Here is an 18513-nt window from a genome sequence, read left to right on the forward strand (position 1 = left end):
TGATTAGGACGTTAGCACATTGATTTTGTTATCTCGATTGCTTTACGACCAGTGCTATATATTGCGTTATGATATACGCGACGTCGGGAGATACGTATCCTTATCGTCGTGCAACATTTACTATCGTCTCGACGTATCGATGTACGAACGCTTTCGGAGGATATAAATGTTTACGGTCCCAACAAGTCCCGCTTTCATGTCGAAGAACGCAATTTGACGTCTAATGATTCTCACGAGAGAATCTACATGGTTTTTTTTATCTCAACATGTATATATACTTACGTATGAATATATTTTAAAAAGAAATTTAAATAATCTTTAAATTAATTTGAAAAAATATGAAAAATATGAGTTATTTGAAAAATATGAATATGAAAATATAAAAGAAATATATACGCGACGAGAATGTTGGAATTTGATAAGGCTGCTGAATTACGCGTATTTTGATTGTTTATTTAGTATTCTCAAAATGAAATATTGTAGATATTATCTTGGAAAATCAAGCTTTAGAGCTTAAGATTAGCTTTTCTATCATCTTGTACGCACAACTAACAGTCTTAGCAAAAGGACATTACTGTTCGCATTAGCTACAGAACTTAAATACCCATTAGTAATTATAGCAGATAATCTGCTGCGATTATATTCATTTTTTACTACTTTTTTCCGCTGCTTGCTTTCACATAAGTTGACAAATATAAGTTATTTATTTAACTTTTTGTATGACATTACTATTATTTTCCCATTACAATATTGATCGACGAGAACCTCTAAATATTCGGCCACTTGAGTAAAGAAATATTCCAAGTATTGATCCGAGACGAGCTGTACCTAGTTACACGTGCTACCATTATACTTTACAGTTTGCGAGTGGAAAATGGATTTTGCTACTAATAAATTCGCTTAACTACCATAGTAAATTTGCCCAAGAAAGAATTATACATTTGTCAAAATTAAAACTAATTAAGATTAATAGACGCGTATCTTGCCAGTGCCAAAATTTTAATTTTGAAAGTTTTGGCGAAACGCGTGAATAAATCTGTCCTTATGCAACGTATATTAAATTCACAAGTTTCATATAAACTAAAAAAAAGTTAGAGGGGACTCATATCATTTTCTTTATAAATGATTGATATACGACCTGTGAAATACCCTCGGAAAAGATCGATAATATACATGTAGGTATGTAAGTATGTATATATATTCATTCACTCTGCCGCATGATTTATGGGAGCTACAGAAACTCGCGCGGTCGGAGAGATTTAGCTTTATCCGCGTTATCCGATCTTTATTATCAAGTCAGCGATGCCGCGCCGGCGAGGCTCGTTGGTGTGCGAGAGTTACATTAACCGTTAATTCATTACGATGATTTAATTCCGAGTACCAGCTAAGCGAGCTCGCGTAAGTTGATGTCCGATACCGCCTCGGGTTGGATTTCATTCCACACACGCCGCACACGGCGTTAACTCAATTATCATCGTACGGACGATAAAGCATACGTTAAGGCCTCATTCATGCCGACAGCTGAAACCTTCAAACGACGTCACGGCTACCTACCCCGTGGCACGAGAAGCTACGCGGTTATTCGCGAAACGTTTCTGACGCGTATGAGGTCTCTTAAAATTGTTAACTCTCTAGGAACACAGTTACCTTCCAACGAGGAACGTGTCGCTTACAAGCGGATTATATAATTTTTAATTAATATATTTAAATCATTTCTTTTTTATCGCGAAAAGTGAAACACGAGTCAACAGATGTCTGATGTTAGAATAAAAAAAAAAACCTAGTGTAAAGCGACAGAGAGAGAGTTAAAACGGAAAAATTCTCGTGACAATCTTCGGGCCATACATCTCTTAGCCTCCATCGCAATCTCCGATCACAAACGTGCACGTGACTCTCCCGAAAGAACCTACGATACGCACGCGAGGCCTAAACCGTTTGTGCAAGGCCACAACGCGAACCCTTAACTCGCATGTCCCCCGAAAAGGAGCTTACAGTTTGCGAATAAACGATTCCTTCGTGGACACGTCAGACGTGACAAAACTTTGCTGTGAATCAAGGATACGTGAATACGTAACGAGGGTGGTAAGCTGGCGCGACTCGGCTTCGATTGACCATCGGCCTGTGTGTATCGTTGATCCGTCGTACGGTCGCCCGGCGGTGTAGCGGTGTGTCGGCTTATGCCGATGTGTCCTTGAGATACGCGATTGAGAACTGGATTTCATGCGTTCCATATTCCACGTTTGTCAGCTTGCCCTATTCTCGTGACCGGCCGCCATTAAATACAATACGTATTCGTTAAGTGTCCGATACACAATTTGATTGCGTTGTTAATTTTACATCGTGTTAATTACATTGCGTAACAATGACGGGGCTAACGTTTTAATAATTAATAAATGTTCGAATCGGACGCTATAAAAATTTAGAAGTGTATAGCTACTTCTTTCCTTGAATTCTAGCTTGCAATTCCCCGCGGGGATCATACAGTGTTCAATTAGTTCATTTGTTTAGTGATTACTTGTCCAACACAGTAGAACTGTTTATCGTAACAGAACTGTTTATTATCGTAACGGAATACTTTTAAAGTCAACTGCAATAGTGTAATCTAATACTGCGTTCAATGTTGATCGGCGGTGAAAGTGTTTAGAAACAGTGGAGCCTACGTGTATATCTTGTTACTGCAAATGATAGATACGCGAATAGAAGTAAAATTTAATAAATAACTAATGAATGCGTAAATGATAATCGATATGATTGCTATTAACGTGTATTTCCATCACAGATACGTATAAACACCAATATCTGGTATACAAATTATTTCCACAATATATCATATGTCAGTTTATTTATGAAGGTATATAAAGAAACACCTGGTTTTCTAATCGATAAAATATATAAATTAACGAGTATACGATTTACGTCATGATGATCTATCAGTCTTTATTTCCGAAAAGAAAAACAAATATTATTCTTGATAATTATTTGCCGATTCACGTACATGATATCTGAGATAAGAGCTTTAATCGTAACATTTTCACACAGGTTAATCGAAATTATGAATTATTTGTATCACTGCGTGTTTTAAATTGTGTGCATTCAAATGAAATATTTAGATCGATGTGTAAATTAATATTGACTTGTAAAATATCTATTTTAACGAAGATTATACAAACGAAAATCACTCTCTTAATTTAAAGTTGATTATACTAATTTGCGAACTTTGTTTCGTGATAATTTATAATAGTGCCTATTGTTTCATCATGGTACTGTGATATTTGATTATTCAGAAGTTCGCACATTTGTCAAACATGTCATCTAGCTTCTATACATTTGGTCGCATGGCGTTCTTTCAGCATATTTGATGTTATATACATCAAACATTGAATACCTTTATATGAACAGACCCTTATCGATAGGCCGGACTCTCCATCTCGTCAGAGCTTTCCATCGCATTTTCCTTCATTTTATTGTCGAGTATTCGACCGCTCTCCTTTTTTATTGAACAGAACAATCTTTTGTAAGCAGATCAATATATCGAAATATATCTAGCATCGTGGAAAATATGTTTATTTAAAAGTGGTTTATTTTTATTTAAAAAAAAATATATATATATATATTTGAAAATATACTTTTAATTATTACTTTTAAATATACAGGGTGTTCTAAAAAAGGGGGGCCAAAATTTAGGGAGATATTCCTCACACCTAAAGGATGAAAAAACGTTATATGAACATGGGTGCGGAAACGCTTTATTCAGGAGTTGTGTTGAAAATACTGTTGACTTACACAATTACTTACACAAAAAACAATTTAAGATTAATCATTGTGGACGACAATCGTTTAATCAGTAGGTTTATTTACATTTGTTTTTAAAGTGACCTTGAGTACGGTTACAACAAATGTTGAAAATGTCCACCATTCGCCTGTCAACACAACTCCTGAATAAAGCGTTTCCGCACCCATGTTCATATAACATTTTTTCATCCTTTAGGTGTGAGGAATATCTCCCTAAATTTTGGCCCCCCTTTTTTAGAACACCCTGTATATACACATATGAAGGGTATAGGAAAAAAACGATCAAAGTCCACATTTTGTTGAAATTGATCTGATCATGCTATCTTGTGGCATTTTCAAAGAACTTTCATAATTCTTATCTGTTCTGATCAAGAACAGTTGTAACGTAAACTATTTGATGTCTTAAAACTTAAAATTGCGTTTTTCTCGAAATTACTCCGGATGGACATTGATCGTACGTATATAAATTTTATTATATATATACAATATATATATATATATATATATATATATATGTATATAAATTATATGTTATTTTATTATTTTATAGAAGTAGATCTCAAAGCGAGACTAAAATTTATAAGATGTCAGGAAAATTCATTGACATTAGCTTTTTAATTAAACTAACAATAGAGCAAAAGATTTAACGACTTGATCGCGGTATCTCTTTGTTGCAGCCTGCACCCACGAAACCTAAGAACGTGGGAGCCGATCGGTGAAACTTGGCGGCGCGCGAGGGTGGTGTCCGCGGGCACCACCGAATACTGGGGTACCTCGAGGACAAGGAGGAAGTCCTGGAGAAGGAAGAGGCGGTTCGCAGGCGGGAGGGAAGGCGGGAGGTGACTATCCACCCCACATGGACGCCACCCCCAAAGGACCACCCGTACCCCCCACACCGGATATCCTGTCGTCATTATCTCGCCGCGGAATATCCGACTTAAGCGTCGTCGCGGTGTCACCGCACCGTGCCTTACGTCACCGTCAACGCCGTCGAATATCCAGCAGGAGGCCACCTTCACTGCTCGTCCTCGGTGGTGGTGATCGTCGCGTGCCGAGGAAACCATTAAGAACGTCATCCCCGTCGTCACCTACGTGCCTCGATCCTCTTCGTCTTCTGCGTCCCGCGGTGGAAGGACCATCGATTTCACGTCGTCTCTTCAACATTCTGGAAACGAGACGTCGCGCTCGAGGATCGTCCGTCGCTGCTGGCAGTGAGACGATCCTATCCCTGGATAGTTCCACGTGGCGCCTGAACACGACGACGACGTCGATCGCTCGCCAGGCGGAGGGAGAGTTTTTTACGCATCGCCTTTTTACACCACGTCAACGCGCGTTTGATGCCTACTTTACAACAGCTGACCAGCGTCGTCGCGCCGGAAGGTCGCTCCGTTTAACGGCCGTCATCTTCCGCGTCGACGGATATATCGACAGACTCCGTCCACAAGCGCCTAACTCGAAAGTACAGCCTAAAACTAAACCACGCGAACAATGTCGCGCAGCGCTGCCACGCGGCCTATGCAAGGTGAGTGATCTCAGATATTTATTTATTGACTCGCGATACACGTTGCATTTCTTGCACACATCGATGCGACTCACCTTTTGCGCTACGTTATGATAGTATTTGTAGACATCAATGATTCTTATTAGAAATAGCACATGTACGATATAGACGTAATATGATACACGCGTCAACGTTGCATCATGGATAAGAAAGAAGCTCTACTATAAAAAAAACGTCAAATATATGAAATACTTGAAATAAACGCATGTCGATCAGTTTTAATGGCTCATTGATATGTTAATTCTAATTTTACTTTTTTCGAAGTTTTTTTAAATCGAGTAACGGAACGCCTTTACGCTTACGTCATTTTTGCTTTCAACTTCCCCGAATGATGAGGCCATACTTCCAACGAAAACGTTGTGCGAAACGGAGTTTCGCCACCCACGCGTTTATTCCGGCAATCTCCCGCTATTCAACTGCTCGGTGATCGGTCTGTTATTTTCTCGCTAGATATTCTGTAAAGAGAACAGTCATAATAGCCACGTTCTCCTAATTTCGATAAACGACCTATGTTTTTAAATGAAAATTGTAATAATTCCTAATATTCCTAAATTGGCTCAGTTTTATGGAATTTGTTTATTTTTGTTCTGACATCTTCTGATATCTTCGGATGATACAAACGCAAATAATATTGATCATCGCGCATATAAAGTTTTCTTACATTATTTAGAGTTACTTCATAAGTTTAATAATTCTATCCTATTCTTTTTACTTCTTCTATAGCCGTAATTTTTGTAGATAATTTTTGTGAAGAGCTAGTTTCTTTAATGAAAACCACACTGTTAAATATTTAAGTATGAAATTTAAACCAATACTTTGAAATAAATAACATTTTGATATTTTTAACTACCATATGTGTTGACATTTATTATTTTAACAGAAAATAGTATTATTTTAACTTTATTGGTTTATCAATTAACATTGTTTTAAATAACGACATATTGAGTAGGAGTAGTGACGACTTATAGGTTAAAAATGACTCGAATTGAGTATAATTTGACATTACGAATTCAACAGTGTAGTACAGCTTTTCTTTTTATAAAACATTGTTCAATGACTCTTGTTAAAATTCAAAACTTATCAAATCAAAATTACGTATCATATTTAAAACTATCCCGGTCTTTAAAGCGAGACTTTTAATTTTTACCGACTCGTGTCGCCGTTCCCCGTTAAATAGCTCGAGTACTCGAGTTCTCTGGTCGTTCGTACCAGCTGCGTAGCAGCGGATCGATCGAAACATTCGAAACCCCGATGCCGCACCTGCGTTCACCACTGTCAGTGCAGCAGCAACCCTCTTTACCCCCGTGGCTGTCGACGCTTGGCGTCGTCTCGGCGTCTCGAATTTTCGCCGCGCCGTTAACCCTGGCGTCGCGACGCCGAGCGTCGCGTGGCGCCGTCGCTGGACGACGCCTCGAGGTCGCGCGTCTCGACACCCGAGCCAGCCAACCAGCCAGCCAGGCAGCCAGCCCTTGTGTGTGTCGTGCGAGACTGTTTCGTTACGTCGCGGTAAAGTGCGCCGTCGTGCTCCTCCGCCGGAGGGAGAGAAACGCGGACACCCTCGGTGCGTGCCGCTGATTTGCGATCCGCGGTGCTGTGCGTGCATGCATGCGTGCGTGCGTGCGTGCGTGTGCCGTCCACGGGTTCGTTGTCAATCAGGTGTCCTTTCGCGCGCGCCGGCTCGTCGTCGTCGTCGATTCGCGCTTGGTGCGCTCGTGAGGCGATAACGGTGACGGTGAACGACGACGGATACGGTGATGGTGATGGTGATGGTAATAATGATGATGCCGATGATGGAGAAGATGATGATAATGATGTTAGTGCCGGTGCTGCGCGAGACGAGAGACAGTGTCCGCCCAATCGCCGGCTGATCTACTCGCGACTCGCGACTTATATCCCAGGGGAGAGAGGATCTCGCGTGTGAATCTCCCATTAGACGTCGACGATAACGACGATGTGACCATTCGGACGTCCGTCTTACTGTCGTCATCGTCGTCTCGACCGCGTTTCAGTCGCAGAGGATCGTGCCATGTAAAACGTAACGTAATCGCGGACATTCTCGACGAGATACCGAGTACCGGGACGGTATGATGACACGGATTTCCTATCACGCATGCCGACGTCATCGCACCTACATCCACCTTTCCGTTCGGATTTCTGGTCAATCGGAGGGATTCGTCAGGGCGTTGATATGACGAATGCACGACGATCCTGAGACCGACGTCTGCTAACTGAGAATCTCTGCCGCGTTGATCCGCGTATACGCTCCGGGATAACCAACGTTGACCTCATCGCGACGGCGATCGATTGCCGTTTAAAAGCCTCACGGGCGTTCGTACGCGCCTCGTCGTCGCTGCACGCGCTTACGCGGTAAAGTTCCTCTCTTTTCTGACTCATACTCTTTTTCTCTTTCCACGAAATCGAGATCATATAGATTTTGTTTTTTTTACCGAGAAGAGAATACGAACGAACCAATTGAGAGAGCATCCATTAGTCGCGAAAATTGTTTGGAAAATTTATTTATCGAGAAATGTTGATTAAATTGTTGCGGAATTTATTTTTAAATCAAAGGATGAAGGTCTTTGATACTGGAACTGAAAAATTGATCTATTTCAGTTCAGCAAGGAGCATCGATTAGCTCTTTATTTTTACCGTGCTTTTACTTGTTTTTCAGTGGAGATCAATTAATTCACGAACAATCGTTTGATTTCCGGAGATGAAAAATTAATTTAGTTTATTTCGCAAGAAAACGTCAATTGAACTTTTTCTTCTGTTGTTTCTCCTCCTGTTGTTTCGGTGGAGATGTAATTATTGGTGAATTCTGTCGGTTTCGGGAAAAATTAATTTAGTCCACACAGTTGAATGAGAAATGCCGATTAAGTCTCTCTTTATGTTTAAATCGAACAGTCGGATCTTTATATGTGCAGAGCCTATTTATTTCTCTTTCTTCTCTTTCGGTCTTGAATTTGCTTTTTTTCTTCCTTCTATATATGGATGTGACGATCGTTAAAACGACGTCGGCGAGGGTGCTTTTGTTGCGAGCGCGACGAGAGTAAAGAAGTCGCTCCCTCGAGAACGACGTAATGACGAGTGGAAAAGCACCATGCCGGGGTATTGAAATGGGGCAGATCATCCCTTGTGGCCGAGGAAATCTTCAAATTGCATTGAGACTGTATTTAAGCGTATCTCGGGGTAAACGTGACGTCAACGTAACTTTGCTGGAGAGGATAAGGGACGGTTTAAAACGAGCAAAAGATTTTTGTGTCTTATCCGGGTTCTGCTTTTCGATTAATTCGCTTTGTTAGAACGGGCAAAGAGGCCGCAAAGAGGAGGACAATATCGCGTTAGCGTTTATCGAATGCAAAGTGCATTTCCTTTTCGGCCGCAGGATGAAAAGTAGGTTACTCAACCTTTTTTTTTTCAATGTTGATTTTGCAGCTGCATTTGCGTGCCTGTCGATCGATAAGCCGCAGAGAATGACGGGACAGGATGAGGTTCACGTTTTCATTTGAACGCTCGGTGAAGTTTAATTAATTAGAAGTCTTTTCCAGCGTGTCGCGAAACGCGTCGTTTAACTTGTCTTTCACGATTTCACGGCGAGACGTTTATCGGCTCGTTCGAGCATAACCCGACCTTGGAAATGTATTCGCCGGGAGAAATTACGGTTAGCGTTACGTTGATGACGAGGGCCCCTCCACCCCCCGGGGGAATTTTTTCGTACGGTCGCGCGCTGTCAGAATAAATGGGAGCGTCGCCAATGCCACGTGTTGTTAATCATCTCCATCGGTCGCTTTACAAACGTACTCGCGGATCAATAATAAACACGCAGATGGACAATCAACTAGTGGCTGAATTATTGCAAGGTAAAAGGTAAATAGGTGGCTCATCGAGAATTCTATTATATTCGCAGCGTATCTTGATCGAAAGTGCTGGTCGTAAAGTCGTCGGACCAGCGGGGAGACAGATTGTCAATTTTGTAGCCGTACCAGGGCCAACTAACAATAAAATCAATTTGTACTGAAAACGAGCTTCCGTTTATCCTAAGCGTGTATAAACTTCAGCTGCACTGACCTAAAGAATCAAGCGGATGCGTTTTTGCGAATTATTTATGGAACTTGTAAACATGTTCGCGCGCTATCACTAAAGTTTCTCATTATTGCGCAAAAAATTAAAAACCTGAATTTATGGCAAGAGATTCAATTGCTCGATCGTTACGTGCGCAGGTTACGTACACTGTAAAATCGAAGGAGGGTAGGTTAGGGAGGATCAGTTATTGCTAGCTAGTTTACCGCCCGGATACTTATAGATGTAATGACGCAATTTACTTTAATCCGCCATTGCTTAATTGCTTCGCTCCATCGCGGCCGATGGAAATCTGGACCCCTATTACATGAAGTGTCTCGCTTCATCAGCTATAATGACTGTTGACATTGATAACTTTAAAATAGATTTTCGCATAATTTGATAGAACATCTAATCAACGTCGGTGACACTTAACGTCAGAGATTAGAGATTTTTGGCCGGGCTTCAAAGATATAAATGAATGATCAAAGCTTGTTTTTCGTCAGTCGAGCTTAAATTAGTTCCGTCAGTCAGCCTAAATGTTTACTTAAAGGGAAATTTAATTTGAGCCAAGATTTTTTAAGTCAAAAATTAAAAGTGTTTCGAGTCGCAAATTTTCCATAGATTTTCTGCAATTCTATCAAAGAATTTGCGATCGAAAGGACATCCGGCAATGGTAATAGACACTCTGTATAGGGACGTTGATTTACGCAAGACGATACTGCCTGTTGGCCTGGAAAACTTAAACTGGAGCAACGAGCAACCTATTAATGCTCGACACTCAGAGGGAATGAGCAATTCAGTTATTATTAATATCTCGCGGCTGGCTTGTGTATACACATTGCGATGATTAAATATGTTCGATATTGTAGATATCGTATATCTACGTTGTGTCACCAATATCTACGATTGATGATAAGGTACAAATTCTTACTTCGTACATCGATTCCGTATTAATCTTTTATAGATTTCTTTTAGAGTCTCTATAACCATGGACAGAATACTTACCAGAGCTAAGGAAAAGGAAATTAAATGCTACTTCTAATATTATATTATCCTTTTTTTTTTTTAGAAAAATTACTTTAAATAAAATATTCTCTGAATTTTTAGAATTGCATGCAGGAGTTTTCTGAAGAAATTGATATAACTAGGATTTAGTTTCTAAGCAATTTTTAATTTTGATGATCTCGTGAATCTTCTCAAAGTTAGCACTCTTCTCAAAACACAACAAAACTTTCTATCAGATAATAAGCAACGTGCCAACATTTAGGATCGTAAGTCACGACACGCTATGGTCGTACTGTCGTTTATGTCAATCTGTTTTTTCAACCCGTCGACGGAATTAGGCACAAATGAAACTAATTCGAGAGTAGCCAGCCGGCGATAGTATCGATTGGCCGGTCGGAAGAAAATATACGTGGAGGAAAAGAAAAGGAAGAAAAAATTTATTAAGAAAGTTCCACGACGTTTTAGACAGACTCTTTTTACGCGTTCCTTACGTTCCTCTTTATGCGAAATAGTTTGAAAATTGTTTTCACTCTTCGATCAACGAAAGATACTTTATCTTCGGAATATCGAGATTGCTGCCTACGTGATGATACCTCAGAGATATCTCGATTTATTTACTGATTCTAGATTACGTATATTAAAATAAATTTCGTTAAAGTTTACTTTCCGTACATTCTCTGGCAAGCACGTAACAGATAAATTTATATACTATATATATATATATTCTATGTAGATATCTAACAAATTTAGAAAAGCTAAATCTTTTTAATCGTAAAAAAGATTCGAGTTAAGAGTTAAAATTTTCATGGTTTAATTACTTAGAGAAAATAAATTATTGAGCTCTTTTTCAAAAACTTGGAACCATTATACAAATTCTGATAGACTCATGCGCCTAAGTGATAAAATGTCGTCGGTTGTCATGCGAACATTGCCTCCGACAGCGATGTTAGGCGTCCCACTTTTACGTATGTTTCCTAGGAAATTGTAACTTCGCGTGGGTCGTTTCATTATTGTTTCATTATGCGATAATCCGAGAGTGAGAGGCCGGCCGGACTTGTGACCCTTCGACTTTTGGCAGCGGTTCCTGTTGTAATGCAATACGGTTATGAAAATGATTTATTCTTTGTCCTTTCATTTACTTTTACTCAATTATTCTGGCATTTCGTGTCAAACAAAAAAATACGTAGTATTTTTCGATATTGTTTTAATATGATTGCTTTTAATAACTGGATTTTCAATTTGCACAAATTTATTTAAACTGAATCCCAGCCACGTTTGTGAAATCGTATCAATCGTATATCAATTTAAAGAAATTATTTAGTTCGGAAGGCATATAGAGAAACAAAACGAAAATAGCATCTATACTTTCGCTTACAAAGATAATATTTGCTGTCGAAACTTGCGTGCGCAGTCCGGAATAATCGTTAAATCCAAATGGGTTTACGTTACATCGCACAATCGCAGCGTTTCTCATTACCATACAGCCGGGTTGAATAGAGGCGTGGGAGGGAAAAAAGGCGCCCGGCTCATCAGTATTGCTCGTCTGGGTGTCGCAGAGCCGATTGTGTTACCGACAAAGCCAGATAATTGAAACGAATGACAGGAGGTTCTGGTCGAATGCCAATTATCGAATACACATCGCCGTTACCGCGGCTGAAGGTGCAAAAAAGCTCCATGGCACGGTTAGCACCATATATCGCTCGTGTTCCTTGAAGTGCTTCATCGTAGCTCCGCGTAAAACGATACAACGACTTACATAACGGATCTGAGATGCTGCAAAAAGTGATGATGCAGCTGACACGATAAGAGCACGCGGGCGCGTCGGATTTATTTCGATTTTAGTTTCGCCTTCAAATTCATATTTTCGAGGAGCTCGTAAATGACGTAAGATGGACGAAATCGCGGTATCATCAAAAACATGTCTATGGAATACTCTTACGGAATGTTAATTTTTTTTATTATACAATATTATTTTTTCTTTCTATTTTTTTTCCAAATCGAGACGTGGAAGCATTGAATGACATTTCATTTACGACTCAGCGTTACAAAGATAGTCTGTCATAGCATCAGCGAGTTGCACAACGCATCTCGGATGCTGGAGACGATCGCGTACGACGACGATGCACCCAATGCGATCGATAAGAGAACGCACGTTGCATTTATTTCACGTTCTCTCGCATCGACGGTATATCCGTTTCGTCATCAATACCACGAATTACAATCGTTACTATGAAGACCGTCGGCACCTTTGTATATAGGTAATGTATATGGACCGTAACACGATTCCTATTGAAGTCCGATGCAGATATATCGACGCCTGTTCCGGTTATTTTACAATTAATGCACATCCCGTTGATTCTACAATTAATTATTAATAATTTATTTTGCGTCTATGGTAAAATTCTCTTTGAGGAGGAAAATAAATAAGGTAAGAGTATCAATATATCGAGACAGGTCCCGATGTAGGTGGAGAGTTGGTAATATATTTACGATATTAAGAATTTTGAATTATAAACGCAAAAATAAAAATTAGTTCGAAAAATATAAGATATACAAAATATTATGAAAAAGAAATTGTATTGGCATAAACGTTTGTTAAAATAAAAAATATTTTTCTTTATATGGACAAAGCTGAGAATCACATTTTATTAGTGTTATAGAATATAACAGTCATAAGCAGAACGACAATTTTCTTTAAGATAACTATAAGTGTAAATATTAACCGAACGTGACTTATTGATATACATATATCAATTTTCAAAGTTGAGACCTAACAGAAGATATTATACTCCTCTTATACTATAATTTTTCAAGTGTCCACATATTGGGTCATTTTAACTGGTTAACATTTTAATAAAATTTGATGTTCAAAAGCAATTTTTCAACAAATATTTACTTTTCCACTTAAAAAATATAGTCTGCTTTCACACTCTACTATGTCTTTATTAAAAATTGAATGGTTCTTCAACTTTTAGTAAGAAAATTCTTCGTATGTACTCTGTCCCGGTATATTGGTACTTTTATCTTACGTGACGCGTGCGCGAAGAGAAGTATAAATGGATGTGCGTATTTCGGTCGCAAACCTACACCTCGAGATTGCACGTGCCCCGAACTTTCTCTTTCCTTTTTTTTCATCACTCGCGTTTTCGGTCCGTTCGAATTTTCGTTTTTGTGCGCGTACAATATAGGAATGCTTCTAAGTCTTCTACTTTTGTTTCTAGAAAGAGATAGAGAATTGATTAGTTTTGATGTTTTATCAAGAGAGTGCGTCACACACACACACACACACACACACACACACACACACACACACACACACACACACACACACACACACACACTTGCACACACCGAGGAATATATTGCCTTCGTATTGACGTAATTGCTCTACTCTTTATTTAGTTTCTGGGATCTACGGTTCAGAGAAAATACGCAAAATTTCCCTCGCTTATTCTACAATTTTTACGATTTAGAAAAAATATGCAAGATCTCTCTCGCGTGTTTCATACGATAAACGAATACTAAATGTTTATCCATGCAAATTGTGGATAAAAATTTACGTCTCACCGAAAAATAACAATTTAGACTACTATTATAATAATCCGCTGTAACAGCAAAGAGTCATCACGCTATAACGCACTTACTAACGGAAGTGGAGTACCGCGCGGTTCCATTATTGTCGAAAACTCCGCGCTGTGCTTTTCCAGACGAAATCCAGACGAGATCACGAAAGCCCCTGTATAGACTTCCGCGCGTCACTCCATGCCAGAAGATCCGGGGTTAATTATGCCGTACGTACCATCCATATCCGTACTCGCATATAGCTATCGTTCTATATTTAGCGCCTACGAGTATAGAGCGATTTGTTTATGATTTCTCTGAGCGAGAAAGGAAACCGACAGTTGGTTTCACTAACAGAGATCTAAGCTTCATCTTAACCGCCTTTCATCTTCAGATTGAAAGTAAAAAAAAACATTTATATTTTTTATTCGAAAAAATTAAACAAATGATTAACTCAGTAAGAAAAGTAAAAGTTATCGAATTGTTATCTTTTTTATCAAATGCAAAAGTAACATATTGTTACTTGTTCCATTTTCTGAAATGTTTCTGAACGTTGAACATACGTGTAAGTATTGCGAGCAAAAGTTAGACAGCGCTATTTCTATCGATGGTATTTCGGCAGTCTAGAATGCCGGAACAATTTCCTGGTTCGGCACCATTATATCTTATATAAGAGCCCCCTTCTATATCGCGTCTCCGGCGCGATCGACGGATAGGTTTCGGCGGCGGAAATCCTTGGAAATCTCTCGGGCTCGGATACGCGCGCGGTCACCGCAAGGCTTGCTGGTTATATTATTTTGGGAGGAAGCCCGGATATTTTCGTTGCTAGACGCGGCAACAGAGGTGGCGGCTTCGGCGAACGATGACATCACTCTAGTATGCGAGATCAAGGACGACGAAGAGCGAGCGTGCCGAACGCTACTCTGGAAGGATCTACTTCAAGCGTTCGCTCGAGTGCACGTGTACTTAGTACGCAAGAGGTGTTCTTGCTCTCGATAGCAACTTTCGAGCGTTATCTCACACATTATGTTTATTAATTAAATATACGCCGATATACTTTGGTATTTTTTTAATGGTTTCTTGAAAGACGACGATCAGCTTTTAATTAACGCGCCCTTAATTAATGGACAATTGCTGTCGATTCTTTGCTCGTTTTAAATTCTCATTATCAGAAGTCGCTCTCTCTCAAAAAAGAGAGAGAGAGAGCAATCTTGAATTGCTCGTCCCTTGCCCTTCCAGCATTCGCGATAAGCTCATTAGGGGACGAGGCGGAAGTGCATCAGACGCGTTTCGCGATGCACAGTTGTTTTGTTACCTGCCCGATAAGGTCATTCTGGTCTAGAAGCGGAACGGATGCGCCGCTTTCCGAGCGGTCAATAGGTATTTATGCATAAATACTAAAGGTAGTTGATTTCATAGGCGTACCCAGAGCTAGAATTAGCGAGAGACGGACGGCCGCCTCTAGAAAACGGGATACCGCACACCGTCCATTGCGAGCCGTCTCCGGTTACTGACACATAAACGCGATAGTTAGCCTACACGTGGGTAGATAAGTGTGCGTTGCGATCTTTTTCTATGACATGTTTTCGTGGATGGGAAACGTCTATTTAACTTGGAGAATAGCCCGGCGAGTGTGTGCGTGTCGGATACAGGCGGCTACGTTTCAGTGCCTATATTCCTCGCTGTATCTATTCGATTTATGCACGCAGTAACTATTTTTTTAATTTATTCATTCATCAATCTTGCGAAATGATTACTTGCTGTACAATTTGCCAAATTTTCTTGTCTTACAACTGCAATGGTTGACTTAAAAATATAACTTAAAATGATATTTTTGTACGAGTGCGTTTAAAAATCTTTTTAAATCTTTTAGGAGAAGATAAAGAGAAATTGCTTTTAGTATTTTTTATATGCGAACGAGGATTAAATTAATTAATTCAAAACGAGCCAATTGTGAGTACAATAATCTGGTTAGATGCCATTGTTTTCCTGCTTCCTTGATAACAGAATTCATCAGGAGAAGGCGTGTTAGATAACGCGTCTAACCATGAATAAACCGCGTTACCGCATGTAAGGAGAGCAACGATGATAATAATAATACGCCGTTCCTTTTTTTCCCTACACGTGGCAACTCGTTGTCAGCTCGAATTAGCCCTTATATTTTCAAGGTTGTATAACAATTAAAAGAGTATAACCTGTTAGTTAACATTGATTGCGATACCAAAACGTGTTTTTCCGATACGAACGATAACGAGAATTTTCCCAGAATGTTATAATAAATGATGAACTTTACTACGAGATTCATGCTTAATTCACTCTGTATCGCAACGATCAGTCTTCATTTGGAAAGTTTCCAAAAACCTGACTACAAGGGACGATTAGCGATGTAGCGTCGTAACAATCCCATTGCGAATAATCCAAGTTTGGTCTTTTCCACATCGTTGTTTTCTTGATCTTTTGCCATGTACGATCTCGATGACAGGATCGCCGATTTCCTTGCAGAAGTTACTACTACAGGCAAGACGTGGCGATCGCATCGAGGAGGAAGACTTTGACGTTTCGAGATCTTGTCGCGAGGAGAACGCGACTTTCTTGTCTTGTAAAAGGCAAAATTTTCGTAAATCCAAATTTCCGGTGACTTTGGAAGACCGAGAGAAGTCTCGGGCGGGATTCCCTCGCGGTCACTTCTCGCGGCGACGGACAATTGCGTTCTAACGGGTGAAAGACGCGTGCGCTCAGCAGGTGGTACGCAGCATTGAGCACGGGGGCGTCGGGTGTTCGGACCCTACGGGAGAATGTCGATTGGACGACCGAGTCAATCGAGTCACCGGAACGAGAGGCAGTCGAGTGGTGGGAACGGGGGTGGTGCGGTGACCAGGTACGTCGGAATTTGGATCGCGAGGTGCCAGCTGGTGGACTAATGCGGCCCCGCGATGATCGGCGGAGACGAGAAGACCGCGGTGGTGGGCCCCAGGTGGAAGAACTATGTAAGAGGCGAAGCGCGAAGCGGGGGGGACGAGGTCATCGTCTCGCCGCCGGCGGCGGCGGCGCGGCTCAGGTGCCAGAAGGCGGCAGAAGAGGTTGGCCTTATAGAGGGTTTATAGTTTGCGTAGGATAGACGATGAGCGTCGAGGTCGACACGCTGGAACTCGAGGTCTTCGAGGTGAGTCCTCAGCCCCTCTCGAGGATGCGACGAACGGAAGTCGGCGCGAAACACACCCGCGTCGTGGAAAAAGAAGCGGTCACGTTCGCCCGCGCTAACGAGGAGATCGTTACTCGAGGAAATGCGGAATGCTCGACGATTGTATCGAGCGGTCTCGCCGGCGAGATTTTAATCCGCGTGTTTAATCCGGACGAAGTAATTGCTTAACATCTCGCTGTCGTTTTCGACGCTTCCGATTAAAGGAAAATTTCCCGGGATTTTTCTTTTCGTTGAAGAAACTTGGAAGACGAGCAGAGCATTTTTTAAATATATTATTAAATATATTATTTTGGGTTTTTATGATTTTTATATTGATAACATATATATCAATCAATATTATTTTTTATTATCTAAGTTTTTATTAAATATAGATGATACGAAGAGTCTGTAAAGACTGTCTTGTATGTAATTTGCAAGCTTATATTAAACGAGCAGGATTTTACGTCTATTTTCGTGCTTATGTAACTTAAGTATCTGACAATAATAACGTACTACAGTTTAACTATAGTTACAATGTTGTCTGTTGCGTAACACCATGGCAAGAAGTTAACCACGATCTTCAGTAAATTAGAACTTTTTTCAAAAACGTTTAAAAAATCATTTTTATAGAACATAATTTTTTTCTTTTTACAATAACGTTATAATAATATGTGTATGTAGAATTTGATTTTTTTTTACACTAATGCAACGCACGAAACGTGCGAAAGATTTTAATTTCGTTCGGTATCGAATCGAGAACAATACTCGTTGGGAGAGCAATTTGACTTCCTGACTGTACAACGGCGAGACTGTAGAGTTACGCAATTTTCGATATTATGCAATGGACTTCCGTTCGCTAGCCCGCGTGCCGTTTGACAAGTAATGCGCTTTGGACGAGACTTTGTCGGCGCGAATGAGCTATCATCGCGGAGCATGTAGATCCGTCAAGTTTTTTCGATTAACACGAACGCATTCCCATCCTTATTCATTTTTTATTCCCATAACATATTAATTCATACCGGACATTCATACCTGCCTGCCCACATAAGGAAAAATGATCAACGCTTAGAGATAATTGATAGCCTTGTCACGGCGATATATCTACTCTCGTGAATACTTATTTCAATTATGTTTAGTGCACACGAATTCTCACGCGAGTATAAAAATATAATATAAAATTGAAATTATGGGAGCTTTCCAGCAAGCGACACAAGTCGACACAAGTGTCGTTTTGTCTTTGTTAATCATTGCTAAAAAAGAGAGATAGAACGACGTTTGTGTCGACTTGTGTCGCTTGCTGGAAAGCTCCCTATATAGGTACATATGTAATAATATATATATGTACATATAC

The 18513-nt window shown here is 40.1% G+C and overlaps 1 protein-coding gene and 1 long non-coding RNA gene across 10 annotated transcripts in view; one reads left to right on the forward strand and one right to left on the reverse strand.

Annotated features, from left to right (window-relative positions):
- The window catches only part of Atp8b (ATPase phospholipid transporting 8B), a 53888-nt gene that overhangs the window by 18871 nt on the left and 16504 nt on the right, over window positions 1-18513 (forward strand). For 3 of the 9 annotated variants that reach the window (XM_071703216.1, XM_071703217.1, XM_071703219.1), the window contains exons 1-2: window positions 6805-7720; window positions 16484-17061. In XM_071703216.1, coding sequence (XP_071559317.1) covers window positions 16915-17061 — 147 coding nt within the window. In that variant the 5' untranslated portion in view covers window positions 6805-7720; window positions 16484-16914. Of the gene's footprint in view, window positions 1-4469; window positions 5315-6804; window positions 7721-16483; window positions 17145-18513 lie in introns of those variants that run through there. The other 6 variants (XM_071703220.1, XM_071703222.1, XM_071703223.1 and 3 more) reach the window with 3 other exon arrangements.
- Window positions 12691-14189, reverse strand: LOC139770927 (uncharacterized). The gene is made up of 3 exons (XR_011717849.1): window positions 14065-14189; window positions 13508-13637; window positions 12691-12778 (listed from the first exon to the last, which is right to left on the reverse strand). It is a non-coding gene; the product is annotated as an uncharacterized lncRNA (long non-coding RNA).

This window comes from Temnothorax nylanderi, unplaced genomic scaffold, assembly GCF_030848795.1.
Source record: "Temnothorax nylanderi isolate EJ_2023f unplaced genomic scaffold, tnyl_v1.0 TNYL_tig0034_pilon, whole genome shotgun sequence".
NCBI classification, from domain to species: Eukaryota; Metazoa; Arthropoda; class Insecta; order Hymenoptera; family Formicidae; genus Temnothorax; species Temnothorax nylanderi.